At 31.2% G+C, this 15176-nt stretch overlaps 1 protein-coding gene across 1 annotated transcript; it reads right to left on the reverse strand.

The window, feature by feature from the left end:
* Positions 1-8883: 8883 nt before the first annotated feature.
* LOC139867596 (uncharacterized) lies at positions 8884-12977 on the reverse strand. The gene is made up of 7 exons (XM_071855965.1): positions 12568-12977; positions 11533-11604; positions 11351-11418; positions 11075-11222; positions 10850-10933; positions 10602-10697; positions 8884-9434 (listed from the first exon to the last, which is right to left on the reverse strand). The coding sequence occupies exons 1-7, from the start codon at positions 12817-12819 to the stop codon at positions 9429-9431; spliced, it is 726 nt and encodes a 241-aa protein (XP_071712066.1). The 5' UTR covers positions 12820-12977; the 3' UTR covers positions 8884-9428.
* Between the last annotated feature and the right edge of the window lie 2199 nt (positions 12978-15176).

The following is a 15176-nucleotide window of genomic DNA, read 5'->3' on the forward strand; positions in this document are numbered from 1 at the left end:
AAGGTAATATACGGGACAAGTAAACTGGACGTGTTGCTTTCCAAATACAAGGTTAGCAAGTGGGTGACACAAAACCGCAAGTTTTGAGCTAAAATTTTCAAATCTGAAACCCACCAAACCCACAAAAATATTTTGCAAACACCGGTAAAGGGTTATTCCGGAAAACTTATCTAGGGTAAAAACTAGATTTAATTTTCAAAAGATCAAATGTTTTCATAAAGATCCAATTTCCTTAATGGATCTAAATTTTTATAGTCATGTGGGACTGTAAACCATATCGTTACTACCATTGTTTATACCGCCGTATAGAAATCACTGATGTACAAAGTGTGAAGAATAAAAAAGTGATTCTAGTATTTCAAGACGATATTGCTTGAGGACAAGCAACGCTCAAGTGTGGGAATATTTGATAATGCTAAAAACGAACATATATTTCATAGCATTATTCCTCAAGAAAGACAAGCTTTTAGTTGCAATTGTTCTATTTACAAGTGATATTCGTTTAAATAATAAAAGGTGAAGACAAAAGACAGATTCGACGATTTGAAGACGCAAACGACCAAAAAGCTCAAAAGAACAAAAGACAATCAAAAAGGTTCCAATTATTGATAAGAAACGTCTCGAAATCACAAGAGTACAAGATTCAAAACGCAAAGTACAAGATATTAAATTGTACGCAAGGACGTTCGAAAATCCGGAACCGGGACCAGAGTCAACTCTTAACGCTCGACGCAACGGACTAAAAATTACAAGTTAACTATGTATATAAATATAATATAATATATAATTAATTATATTAATTATATATATATTATATATATATATTTAAAACCGTCGGCATCCAGAAACTCCAAGGGAGTAAATTGAAAATACCTCTCCGCGACTCGCGGAGTTTGAAGGGCTTTTTGCCGCGAGTCGCGGAGCCCCAAAATTCATTTCTGGCTATAAAGCCAACCGAATTCTGATCGAATTTTACATCTTATTTTTTCTCAATCTCTCTCAATATATACGAGTAATATATATTTATATTTATAATTTATATTTTAATTTTAATTATAATTCTAATAATAAGGGTATGTTAGCGAATGTTGTAAGGGTGTAAGTCGAAATTCTGTCCGTGTAACGCTACGCTATTTTTAATCATTGTAAGTTATGTTCAACCTTTTTATATTAATGTCTCGTAGCTAAGTTATTATTATGCTTGTTTAAAACGAAGTAATCGTGATGTTGGGCTAATTACTAAAATTGGGTAATTGGGCTTTGTACCATAATTGGGGTTTGGATAAAAGAACGACACTTGTGGAAACTAGGCTATGGGCTATTAATGGGCTTTATATTTGTTTAACTAAATGAAAGTTTGTTAATGTTAATATAAAGATTTACAATTGGGCGTCCCTATAAATTACCATATACACTCGATCGGACACGATGGGCGGGGTATTTATATGTACGAATAATCGTTCATTTAACCGGACACGGGAATGGATTAATAGCCACTAGAATAATCAAAACAGGGGTGAAATTACATTCAAGGGTAATTGGTGTAATTGTTAACAAAGTAATAAAACCTTGGTTTACACGCAGTCGATAACCTGGTGTATTCATTAAACAAAGTATTAAAACCTTGTTACAATTCGAATCCCCAATTAGTTGGAATATTTATCTTCGGGTATAATAATAATTTGACAAGGACACTTGCAATTTATATTTATGACTGATGGACTGTTATGGACAAAAACCAGACGGACATATTGAATAATCCAGGACAAAGGACAATTAACCCATGGGCATAAAACTAAAACCAACACGTCAAACATCATGATTACGGAAGTTTAAATAAGCATAATTCTTTTATTTCATATTTTATTTCCTTTATTTTATATTTAATTGCACTTCTAATTATCGCATTTTATTTATTGTTATTTCATTTTATCGCACTTTTAATTATCGTACTTTTTAATTATCGTAATTTAATTTTATCGCATTTTTATTATTCGCAATTTCATTATCGTTATTTACTTTACGCTTTAATTTAAAGTCTTGTATTTATTTTATATTTTACATTAGGTTTTAACTGCGACTAAAGTTTTAAAATCGACAAACCGGTCATTAAACGGTAAAAACCCCTCTTTATAATAATAATATTACTTATATATATATTTATATTTTTAATAAAAGTAAACTAATATAGCGTTGAGTTTTGTTTAAAGATTTCCCTGTGGAACGAACCGGACTTACTAAAAACTACACTACTGTACGATTAGGTACACTGCCTATAAGTGTTGTAGCAAGGTTTAAGTATATCCATTCTATAAATAAATAAATATCTTGTGTAAAATTGTATCGTATTTAATAGTATTTCCTGCGTAAAATATAAGCTATTTTATATACACCTCGTTCGACATCAGCATCCTACGAACTTGAACTGGTTAAGGGATTCATCTCGTACGATCAGATGAAGAATTTTCGATAAGAAATAGATTATAGGATGTAGATTAGTACCCTGCAATACATAATTTATATATGCATATATAATACTAAAATCCCATAAGTTACGGAGGAATCTACGGAATCTGTCAGGCAAAGTCTACAGCAGCAGATACGCTAAGATATGAATTTTGTCTATACACTATCGATGCACTAAATGCAGTAAGACGTGTCTAGACTTAAGATGATAATCAAATGATTCCTTAAGAATGATAAGCAGGTAATTTTCGACACAAAATGATAAGCAAAACTTTTTGACATGCAGACCAGGTCGAAGTCCAGACTCACTAATGCATCCTAACGACTACTAGTTAGACACACTAATGCAAGATCTGGTTCGCTACGACCACTGCTCTGATACCAACTGAAAGGACCCGTCCTAATCCATCTGTATGAAGTCACCAACAACTGGTTCCATTGCGATGATCGACTCCAAAAACTGTCTTTAAAATGAGCAAATACACAGCGGAAATGTTTCTTTCATACCTGAGAATAAACATGCTTTAAAGTGTCAACCAAAAGGTTGGTGAGTTCATAGGTTTATCATAAAACAATAAAATTCATCATTTTGATAGACCACAAGATTTAAATGCTGCATGGTACAAATGGGCCCGAATCCTATACCCACCTGTAATGTACATGCTATATCTTTTAAATACAGTACATCTTTCTCGTGTACGAAACCATTTTCATAAATCATAGTAACCGTACACATATCTTGTGCACAAAAATAACATACACATAACCTGTGTATAAAATCATTCTCTCGGTATATAACATTCACATCAACTGGTGGCAATTATCATGTCCACATAATTCAATGGTGGCAATTATCATGTCCACATAATTCAAATGGTGGCAATTATCATGTCCACATAATTCAACGGTGGCAATTATCATGTCCACATAATTCATTCGAGGAATGTTTTGCTTGTGTCTATCTCATCAAACATTTGTAAAAGCATTTCATGTATTCACAGTTCAAAATATATTTCAAAAGCATTTAATAAAGCAGTTATAAAAACAGCGCATGTATTCTCAGTCCCAAGAATGTAAAGAGTAAAAGGGAATTAAATGAACTCACCTATTGTATTTTGTAGTAAAAATACATAGAACGACATTGAACAAGTATGGGGTTGGCCTCGGATTCAGGAACATATATCATTTATATATATTAACACATATAATTGAAATCGAACGATTTTGTATTTAATTAGTGATATAATTATTATCTTAATAAGTTATGTGTTTCATTAATAACTTAATATTTATTTTATATACTTTATATTAAGAAAATTTTTAATATAGTTTTATTAAGTATATTTTTATATGATTAACTCTTATTGTAATTATATTAATAATATTAATAGTAATATTGATAGTAATAATAATATAGCTGTAATAATAATAATAATGATACTAGTAGTATTGTTAGTAAAGAAAATGATAATAATATATAAAAATCTTGATAATAATAATAATACCTAATACTAATAATGATTAATAATAATACTATGGTAGTTTTACTAATAATGTTAATTATAATAATAGTAATAATACTTAATAATAATAATAAAAGTAATAAAAGTAATAATAATAAAAATGATAATAAACTACCTTTAGAAGTCTTCAAAAAAATAAATGCCCCAGACCGGGCTCGAACCCGAGACCTCTCGTTAAATACTCACACGACCAAACCAACTGCTCCACTAATTCATTCCTTTTTAAATCTCCAGTTTAATGTATATAACTATATATCTATTTGTTTCTTAAACCCAATCATCATTGTTGTATCTCCTCCATTATAATCACCATAAGCCTTATCATCATTATTAATTCATCATATAATCATCATCCTTATCACATAATCACTATCATAATAACCCGTTATCATATTCATCTTCATATTTGCTTCTTCGTTGTTACAACAGTAAACATAACCAGAGAAATAAATGATGCAGGATCCAAGCATGCTGGGCTCTCGCAAGTTGGGCGTAATAAATATACTAATGGGCTCTGTGATTATTATCATGATTTCGTTTGGGCTTAATTAGTCTTGTAACACCTTAGTAACCGAGGCCCCAAAAAAAAATATTTCGGCTTAAATAATGGAAAGAAAGGTGGCTCACGATGATCTGTACAATAGTTTTCATTCTTTAAAAAAAATAGAGTAAGCTGTGGCAAAAAAAAAATGTGCCACAATCACTTTGTAACTTTATGTAATTCTTTTTGTCGGCCAAAAATTTCCACACGTCATCATCCATTATCCATTCTCAATATCATAATAGATAGGTAACGTTGGGTGTCAGCTGGAAAGGGAAAGAAAAGGACACGTAAAAGCAGAAAATCATGCTCATGGTTCGATAAAAAAAAATACCGGAGCACACATTTGTGGAAGCAACAGTTTCGAAGAACATGGAATAAACAGGAACAACAAAGGTGTATTCGATGGTAATGTGTTTATGGTTTTGAAGTGGTGTCGAAGATGGTGAAAAAAAAATATATAGTGCTCATGGTGGTGGTTTCCGTGGGGCTGTTCAAACATAAACGTGCAGTAGCAGCAGAATAATAGCAATAGTTTACGGCCTACTTAGACAAAGAGATATAGCAGCCCAACAATTTAATATAAGCCCAACATTAAACGTGTCTGTTTGGTTTCTCACTCGACTGAGAACAGTAATAGCTAGATAATCAATTTCATAGTGTGTCATATAACATCCACGTCATGTTTCCATAACCATAATCATAATCGCTAGAAAAATCGGCTCCCACATACCTAACTTATATAATACACCAAAATATAAACTTTTAACCATAATTGAGTGGGGGAGGTGAAGTTGTCGGCCACAAGAGATTAAGACATTTGCCTTTGCCTTTAATATGCTTTTAACCACATCTTTATATTTATTTCATTGTATAAGTTTGGAAGAAAGAAAAATACGCAGCTGCCGTTTTTCTCATTTGTTCACGGGTTCAGTTTGTGTTGTAACATCGAGCAGAAACGAATTTGGCCAGTAACTGGGTAAACGGACAGCAGCAGGAACGAGTATCCATTAGGTGGTGGTGATTGTTCGATGGTTGTAGCAAGGGTGGCGATTTGAAATCAGTAGCACTAAAATATGGTTTGGTTTCATGATGATTAAATGGGTGTAGTTTTCGTGCAGGTGTTTGGTTGTTCGATCGAATAAGAAACAACAGTAGTTAACAAAATGAAACAAGAAGGCAATAGCAGGTACCTTTGATCGAAGAAGAAACAAGTATGTAGCAGAAATCAGTGATGGGTGTTCAATAGGGTGGAGATTATGAAGTGGTGATGGCTACCGGGTTGATGAAAAGGTGGTTAGTATTTTAAATGGGTTTGAAGTGGTCTCACTATGATTATAAGGTGGTGTATAGCTGTGGTTACAAACAGTAACAATTGAGCAAGGTGATGGTTATTTGCGTGTGGTGATTGAGTAACAAGAGTAAGTAGCAACTATAAACAACGACATCATTAAGTGGTCGATTCAAATGAATTTTCTTGTGAGTGTGGAAGTCAACTAGTAGCAAAAGAAAGATAGGTTCTTGATGTATTTTCTGTTAAGTTTAATCAACTCAGTTGTAATGATTTTAATTGCTAATGAGTATGGATAGTTTGGATGTCTTATAGCAAAATAAAATCGAACGAATCCATTGGTCGTACAGAAAAATAAAAATAAAATAGAAAGTAGATAATGACATGAAACTAATTCTTGTTTGTGTATGAATTGAAGGTCAACTAGTACAGACAACAATATATGATTCGATTAAGATGTATAACAAACTGTACGAATTTTCCTGTGTTATAGATCATATTTAGTTACTTTAAATAATTAAATATTATATTAATATTGATAATAATTCTAATAATGTTAATAATAATAATAATTATCTTAATAATAATAATAACAAATAAATAATAGTAATACTGATAATAATAATTATTAATAATAATGTTCCTAGTAATGCTAATAATAATAATTATATTGGTAATAAAAATATTAATACTAATAATAACAATAATTTTATTAATATTAATATTGATAATAATGAGTAATAATAAGAATAGTAATAATTATTAATAAAAATAATGATATAAATAAAAGTAACAATAAGTCACAATATTAAGGATTTTAATGAAATTGTCAATAATAGGATTATTAATGATATTTATAATAATAATACTAGTTATTAATAATAACATTAGTAATAATAATATTTGTATATTAAATATTTAAAGAAGCATAATAATATTAATCCTACAAATATTAATATCTGATATCCACAAATAATAATAATACTAACATTAATCACAATATCTAAAATTATAATTTCTAATTTCAAATCATTATATGTATTTACCTATATATATATATATATATATATATATATAATATATATATATATATATATATATATATATATATATATATATATATATATATATATATATATATATATATATATATATATATATACATACATACATATTCATTTACAAACAATTGTTCGTGAATCGTCGGGAATAGCCAAGGGTTATTGATTACATGAATATAGTTTCCAAAACTTTTGAGACTCAATATTACATACTTTGCTTATCGTATCGAAATCATATAAAGATTAAGTTTAAATTTAGTCGGAAATTCCCGGGTCGTCACATTAGGTACACTAGGTACTAACCACGTGGATCCAACCACACACTCATCACCGCGTTTTTGGTTCTACAAATATATAGCGCTACGTTAAATGTGAATACGCAGCCGGAAAGGCCCCGCCGCATCGCGCGGGCCGATCCGGATCTAGTTCCACCTAAATATTACTTATTTTCTACGTTATCAAAACTAAACCTGAACGAATTAATGTGTATTTCGCGACCATATTTTTTGACTTTTGCAGGTGGTATCTCACTAGGCTGTATTCTCGAGATTTATTTAGGATGGAAAGGAGAGGAGATTGATGGATTAAAATATAACAGTGTTTCTCGAGTTTTAAATTTCAGCGAATATGAGAGGAGAGGGGATGATTAGGAAGGATAGTACCTTTAGATTTTGTCACCAAAACTCTCCGCTCATATTTGGACGGATTGGGAAGGATAGTAAAAACTCTCATCCCCTTTCTTCTCCACTCTTTTACACTACGCTGTATTTTCGAGTTTATTTTTAAGCGGAAAGGAGTGGAAAAGAAAGTAGATGAGAGTGTTTTACTATCCTTCCTAATCCGCCCAAATATGGGCGGAGAGTGTTGTTAACAAATTATAACTGTACTATCCCCTCTAATCCTCTACTCTCTTCTCTTTTCCACTTAAAATAAAAACTCGAGATTCACTATTATTTTATAATCTGTCTGTTTCCTTTCCTTTCTGTTAAAAAAAAAACTGGAGAATGTAGCGTAAAAGAAATACTCGAGAATACAACCTTAGAGTGTGCCGTCATCCGCTCCAAAAGCGAAGGGGCTTTCCACAAATCAGATCTACCACAGGAAATCACTGCCGCCGCCAACTGCCGCCGTGTGCCATCGGAAATTCGTTGTCATCAGGCTAGAATCTCATTTTTCCAGATCTAAACTAGTTCATTTTGTTGACATAATGTAAGTGTTAAACCTCTAATCTCTTATTATTTGAAGTCATCTGGGGTTATAAATTAATCCTTTATTTCTTTTTTAATTAATTTGAAAAATGGAAGCAAATGCGGGATTAGTGGCTGGATCTCATAAAAGAAATGAGTTGGTCAGAATAAGACATGATTCTGATGGAGGGGTATGATTTTTTTTATTATCTTTTTGTTTCATTTTCTCGAATACCCATTTTAGTACTTTGATTATAGATCTAAGTGTGTATGTATATTATCAGTGTACTGAAGTGAAGTTAGTTGTATGACTACTATTTAATTAATTTTGTTGAGTATGTTTAGATCTTAGTGTTTAACTAGTGTGACTGATTACTAATTAGTGATGGTTATGATTGTGACTTGTTACTAGTCTTAACATTGCTGTTCATTAGTTATATGTGGTTTTCTTGTATTGTTGAGTATGTTTACCTCTTTACTGGATGTGTAGTTTGATACATTTTCGGTTTTAACAAAATTGGTCCTCTTCTGTAAATCAAATCATGTTCAGTTTTGAAGGTTTGAACTAAATTAAATTTTAAGAAGTTAATGATGAAGATGAAGATGATAAATGGATGATGATGATGATAATGTTTTGTAAGGGACTAATAAATGTAAATGTCTAGAAATTAAATTGAGGTGACATGAAAAGTTACCTGTTATAACAAGTTAAATACATACAATAGAACAATTTAAATAGTTGAATGCATACAATAGGAGATTTGAAAGTTGAATGTATACAATAGAAATTTGGTGAAAGTCCAATGCATTTTCAAACAATTTTTCCTTTATAGTACACATGTCAAATTTTAAATGGAAATTACAAATCAAAGCTCAACTTTGATCAGAATTTACCCAAGGAAAAGATCAAAGTGTTCTTTTGGGTCGACCAAACCAGTACGATAGACACCGGTCACCGGGTAATTACATGTTTTTAATACACACACAATTTGAGTTTTTACACAACTTGCCAGACCCGCCCATTTTGCCATCTCAAGCACCGGGTCTCACAAACTTAACCACATCAGACGGCTAAAATACACATAGCATTAGAGAAGCAAGAAGAGAATTGCAAGAAACACCGATAAACTCACCAATATTCACAATTTACATAAGATGGCATCAAGTGAAACCGTTAAAAGTTAAAACTGAATCCTACTAAATAGGAAAACATCTTTGCATTATGAGAGATCTCCCACTTTGATTGTTGTAGGTGCAGCAGCATCAGAGAACTTACGAAGCAGCTGCTAATATTTACTCACTTGACTTCATGCTTATCATGAAGCAGGGTATACAAAAGGGCTTTCCTGACTATCATTATTAAACCTGCAAAAATAAGGTACCGATATTTTTTTAAGTATGTTATATGATCAGATTTAGAAAGACATGTATACAGAGTTAGGTGTACAGTTTTAAAAGTTTGACATTTAGAAAACTCATTTGCTCCTGAAGGAAACAGTTTTTAGAGGTGAGTGGTGACAATTACATATAGGTAATGTTTTATTAATAAGTCAAATTGTAAGATCAAAACTATATTAGCTTAAAAGAAACGGGTAAAAAGTGACATAAAAACCAAAGAGCCTTTGGCCTAGCGGTATCGAGGAGCCCTCTAACCTTGAGGTCATGAATTCGAGTCATGTTCAGGACATTATTCGTGTAAAATTATGTAGGGTGCGTGAGTTTGTTGTTCTAAAAGAAAAGTGACATAAAAACAACGGGTCAAATGTCATATATGGGCAGATAAAAGTAGTAAATGAAATTTGTAATCATATTTGATTGACTAACCATTTTCTTTTTTTCTTTTTTTTAAAAAGAAGAAAAAAAATCAAAATTTTACAGGCAGCAAAATTAAATCAAATTGGTAATCGTATGTGGTCCACAAACCATTTCTTAATCTAAATTATCACATGTAGAAAGTGTTTTAGGATAACCAGTCCTAAGACGCTTTACATTACTAGTGATTACACAACCTAATTAACCCGCCATTTTACAACCTCTAGTTATATCACGCGCTCAACAAATCACTAAGATTCATGACATATGTAACTGGAATTACAAAAAGTAAAGTATCACTTAAAACTCCAATATAATAAAAGTATCTTTATTAGGAACCACACAACTTCTATCATAGGGACCAACGAAGTTAGGGTCAGAGTTTCATGAGGCCTTTCATTTAATGCAATGTCGGTAGTACTCTAAATCACGGTTGCAAAAATCGCTATTGGTGGAGTACTCGGTCGGGACTTTTTAGGGATTACTCAGGTACTCAAATGTTGACCAAGTTTGACTTTGGCCGAATTTTGACCGATTTTCAGAGTAATCCCGAGTTTTGTCCAAGTTTGACCGAGTACTCACCAAGTTGCAAAAACCGAGTACTCGCCGAGTAATTCCGAGTTCTGCAACATGGCTCTAAATGCATTTAGCCCCGATTTTGAGATAGTAACATTAACTATACACCAAACAAGCAAAACGGGAAGTGTTTAAGTGACTCACCTGCCTTCTTCGTTGCCTTAAAATCATTAACCACGAGCGGCTAACCACGTAACACGGAAGAAGAAAACCAGCCACCTGAAGAACCGAAACCTGGAACTGCAATGTTTGAACAAGTTTGGAGAACGCATTTACTAAGTCAAACAAACTAAGTCAATGATCTCAGACTATATGTTAAATCAAATTTACGCCCATTTGGATCCAAATTTTAACATGGATAAGAACCTTAAACAGTATACACGTGAACTTACATTAAATAATTTCGAAGATTCTGGAACCATCCCCAGGTCTCTCGTGATAAGCAAAGCTTGCCGTATCAGCAATATCAACATCAACTGCACTTTTAAGTAAACGTCAAAAATTGTTTGATATATTCACTTACAAGTTACAAATGTTGTATTAGACACATTTGTGACAATTAATTTGAATTACAAATGTTGTATTAGACACATTTGTGACAATTAATTTGAACTTACAAGAAGAGCCATAAAACGGAGGTACGCAATGCCGCCATTATTTGCTACACCATAGTCTTCATAATCAGGTTCAAGAAACTGATGCTCGGCAGAAGCAAAAGATAGGAAATGAGTATCCCGGAGATCAATTTGTGGGCCCCATGCATGCCTGAAGAAATGAAGATATTCGCTTAAAAATGAGTAAACCCTTGTGCAGAATGCAAAAATAAATAAATAAATAAATAAATAAAAATCTTTGTTCGATAAATGCAGTTAAAAAAGAACTTGAAGTTCTACCTGATATCAATAGTCATAACATCAGGGTTGCTTCTTGTTGGTGGAAGCGCATAAGCGGGTGAATAAACCTATGCATCGATATCATATATACATATACATTTATACATTATGGATTATAGTTGCCTTTCTAGCAAATAAACTATCAAAAGTTTTATAAATATGGGGTGAAAAAAAGGCCAAACCTGGTTGCAAATTTCACAGGTTGTATTCCCTTTCTTATTGCACCATTTCTGAATACATTTCCTATGAGCAAACTGCAAACCACAAATAAAGATTCACAATCAAGGTTCTATCAGCAAATCAATTAGTTATCTGATTACTGATATCTGTAACAGCAGTGTTTACAAAGTCCAACACTTTCAAGTTCAATTAATTTACTTAAGTTGGGTACTTAATTGAATCAAAGTTCAGTTCATTTTTCAAATAATACAAGTACATTATACACAGAAAGATGAAAAAAAGAAACAATAAAAAATCCATCCATACACCATTAGATTAGATTTTTTTTTTTTATTTTTTTTTTTTTTGGCGAAACAACAATAACATTATCATATTCAGAGATCAACAACTACAACCGATACATTAGAATATCCAAAACGAGTTAACCGAGTGGCCTAACAAAAGTAACCTAACAAACGGCCCCACATACAGAGTGGAAAAACCAGTTTACTAAGAAACTAACCAAGAACACACATAAACATAGGATAACCTGACAATCGATTGTACTAAACAAGATAAAAAGAAAAAGACAATTAAGTAGTAACGGACAGGATAACGCTATCCGCCACCCTAACAAACCGAAAAATTTTAACAATAACGCCATCTTAAATTTAGATTAGATAGGCCACCAAATGAGCCCCATTCAAATAATTTAACAATGCCCTTATTTAGGTCCACTGTATGAGTACTTCCTCATCATATATACAAGTACAACCAAACAACCATCTTAAAGTTTACTACTTTACTTCAACAAGATCAAAAATATCAGAACCAAACCAGGACCCACTTCTTAAATCCACAAAACTTTTCTAATTTCTATACCCTGTTCAAGATCATCTAAATTCTAAAAAGCCCTAATTTTTAACAACAATATTAACTCAAATTATAAACCCAGAAAAAAATAAGATAAATTATATCCTACTTGCGAAAGAAAAAAAAAAAAAAAACAATAAGTCGAAATATATAAATTAAATTTATTTATAAAAATAGTAACAAACCTTGAGGGTGCCATTACAAGCACAAGGAGATTCCAATTCATGTTCATCATCTTCCTCTTGACAAATTCTACATTCTTTTGTCGTCATCATCATCATTTTTGAAGAACCTTCTTCTGTTTTAGGTTTTAAATCAACATTATTTGTGTTGTTGTTTTGAAATAAGTGGGCCACTTCAGATAAAAGAAGTTGGTTTTGTTTGGTGGAGTTGAAACAAGAAGATGATCCTGTGGTCATTTGTTTCACACAGACCATTAATTAATTGGGGTTGATAAAACAAGAAGCAGTTTACAGGAGGAGGAGGAGGACACACACTTGGTGTGATTGAAGCAGAATTAGCACAGAGAAGAAAGTGTGGGAGTCTGAAAATTAGGAGAGGAAATATGAGAGAGAAGAAGTGGGCGAGTGTTTTGAAAAAGTGGAAGTGTGTAGTGTTGGAAGTTACTAAAATGGACATGTTTTTTTTGTTAGTTGACTATAGTGACCTTGACTTATATATAGCGAGTATAAAAAAATCGTAAATTTAATAATGAGAGTGATTTTAGAGTAGTGGTCAGTGGGAGTGGTGATTTAGGTCACTTGGCATGTCAGGTCTGACTTGCTGAGTCAGAAAAAGTGGAAAATTGTGATTTATGTCAGTTGAAGTATGTTATTTTTTATTTTTATGTTAAAACCGTGCCTCAATTTACGTCGCGGGGGTGACTGACAAGTGGTAAACAAGTAGCCGCGACTTGGGTGGTGTCACTAAGTGACATGGTGGGGGACGGGTGAGTGACATACTCCACTCCTGGTGCTCTTACACACCATTTTTTAATCAATGTACCATTTGATCTAATAAACTCACAGTTATACCCTGGATTAATCTAGAGAGTTGAAGAGGTAATTAAGTGTATATGAAACAAAAAGTGGTGTGTGACTGTGTGAGGATCACCTTCCAATAATAATCGATGTTAAAAAGTCAACAAATAATCTCCATGTACATCACATGTATTTTATGAATGTTAATGGCAGGTCAACACCCATCGTTAGCAAAAATAATATGAAGGATTTTTATAACGATAGTTTTTAATGTTGTCGTTAGTATGCATAAAATATTATAAATTCAATAATCGCTGCTAAAAGGTCAACAAATAACCTTCGTATAAAAATTACAAAAGTAAGTGCACAAAATAAGTACTCAATGTATCTATTATGCTAAAGGTAAAGTTTACTTTCCGAGTCTCAAAATAAACATTTGTCACATTCAGTTATATCAAAAGTATATTTTAATAAAATTGTGTATTTATAAAATACTATTTATTATTATTATCTATATATCTAAAAGATAAAGACCAAATGAATAGTGAAATTTATAAGCTTCACAAATTTACAATAAACTTTTTATTTTTTTATAATAAAACCACACCCTTTATAATAGTTAACTTTATACTCTCTCTCTTAAATTCAAAGAAAAGTCAAAGCAGACAATCTTTTTGGGGCGGAGGGAGTAGCTTTTATAAACTTACCACAAACTTTTCACATTTTTTATTATTATCTATATATCTAAAAGATAAAGACCAAATGAATAGTAAGACCAAATGAATAGTGAAATTTATAAGCTTCACAAATTTACAATAAACTTTTTATTTTTTTATAATAAAACCACACCCTTTATAATAGTTAACTTTATACTCTCTCTCTTAAATTCAAAGAAAAGTCAAAGCAGACAATCTTTTTGGGGCGGAGGGAGTAGCTTTTATAAACTTACCACAAACTTTTCACATTTTTTATTATTATCTATATATCTAAAAGATAAAGACCAAATGAATAGTGAAGTTTATAAGCTTCACAAATTTACAACAAACTTATATTTTTTTAATAATTCAACCACACCCTTTATAATAATTAACTTTATAGCTTTTATAAACTTGCCACAAACTTTTCACATTTTATAATTTAACTATTAACCTTCTCATTCATTATAAATCGACCACATAATTTTTACTACCTAATAACTATTCATTATTATTATTATTATTATTATTATTATTATTATTATTATTATTATTAATCAATCAAATAATTTTTCACTTTATATTGTTTAACTTTTTTTTCTTATTATAAATAAACTACGTAACTCATTTTTTAATAACCTTTTTATTGTTATATATATATATATATATATATATATATATATATATATATATATATATATATAGCTTTTCCTATTTTATTAAATAGTTTGTACCAATCGTTGATGTACGTCTCACTTTATTGATTGAGCATTTGGGTCTTTTCTCTCGACAAGACGAAAAGTAAAACAAAAAATGATGAATAATTACTTTCACGCTTATTACAAATCTATCAAATAACTATTTTTTGTCTTTCTGTGACAACCCGAAAATTTTCAACCAAATTTAAACTTTAATCTTTATATGTTTCCGACACGATAAGCAATATTTGTTAAGTTAAATTTTAAGAATTTTAAACTATGTTCATACATTCATTCAACCTCGACCAAGTTCCAACGATTCACGAACCATTAAACGAATATGATTATATATGCATATGTGTATATATATTATAACTTGAAACGTAAATAAAATATTAGATTAAATACTTTATATGATTGT

Source organism: Rutidosis leptorrhynchoides, chromosome 9 (assembly GCF_046630445.1).
Source record: "Rutidosis leptorrhynchoides isolate AG116_Rl617_1_P2 chromosome 9, CSIRO_AGI_Rlap_v1, whole genome shotgun sequence".
NCBI classification, from domain to species: Eukaryota; Viridiplantae; Streptophyta; class Magnoliopsida; order Asterales; family Asteraceae; genus Rutidosis; species Rutidosis leptorrhynchoides.

Coding starts and splice junctions, on each gene's coding strand:
- LOC139867596 (XM_071855965.1), bottom strand. CDS start 12,819: ATGGTCTGTGTGAAACAAATGACCACAGGATCATCTTCTTGTTTCAAC. Junction 11,605..12,567: donor CTTGTAATGGCACCCTCAAG/GTTTGTTACTAT, acceptor TGTGGTTTGCAG/TTTGCTCATAGGAAATGTAT. Junction 11,223..11,350: donor GTTATGACTATTGATATCAG/GTAGAACTTCAA, acceptor TCATTTCTTCAG/GCATGCATGGGGCCCACAAA.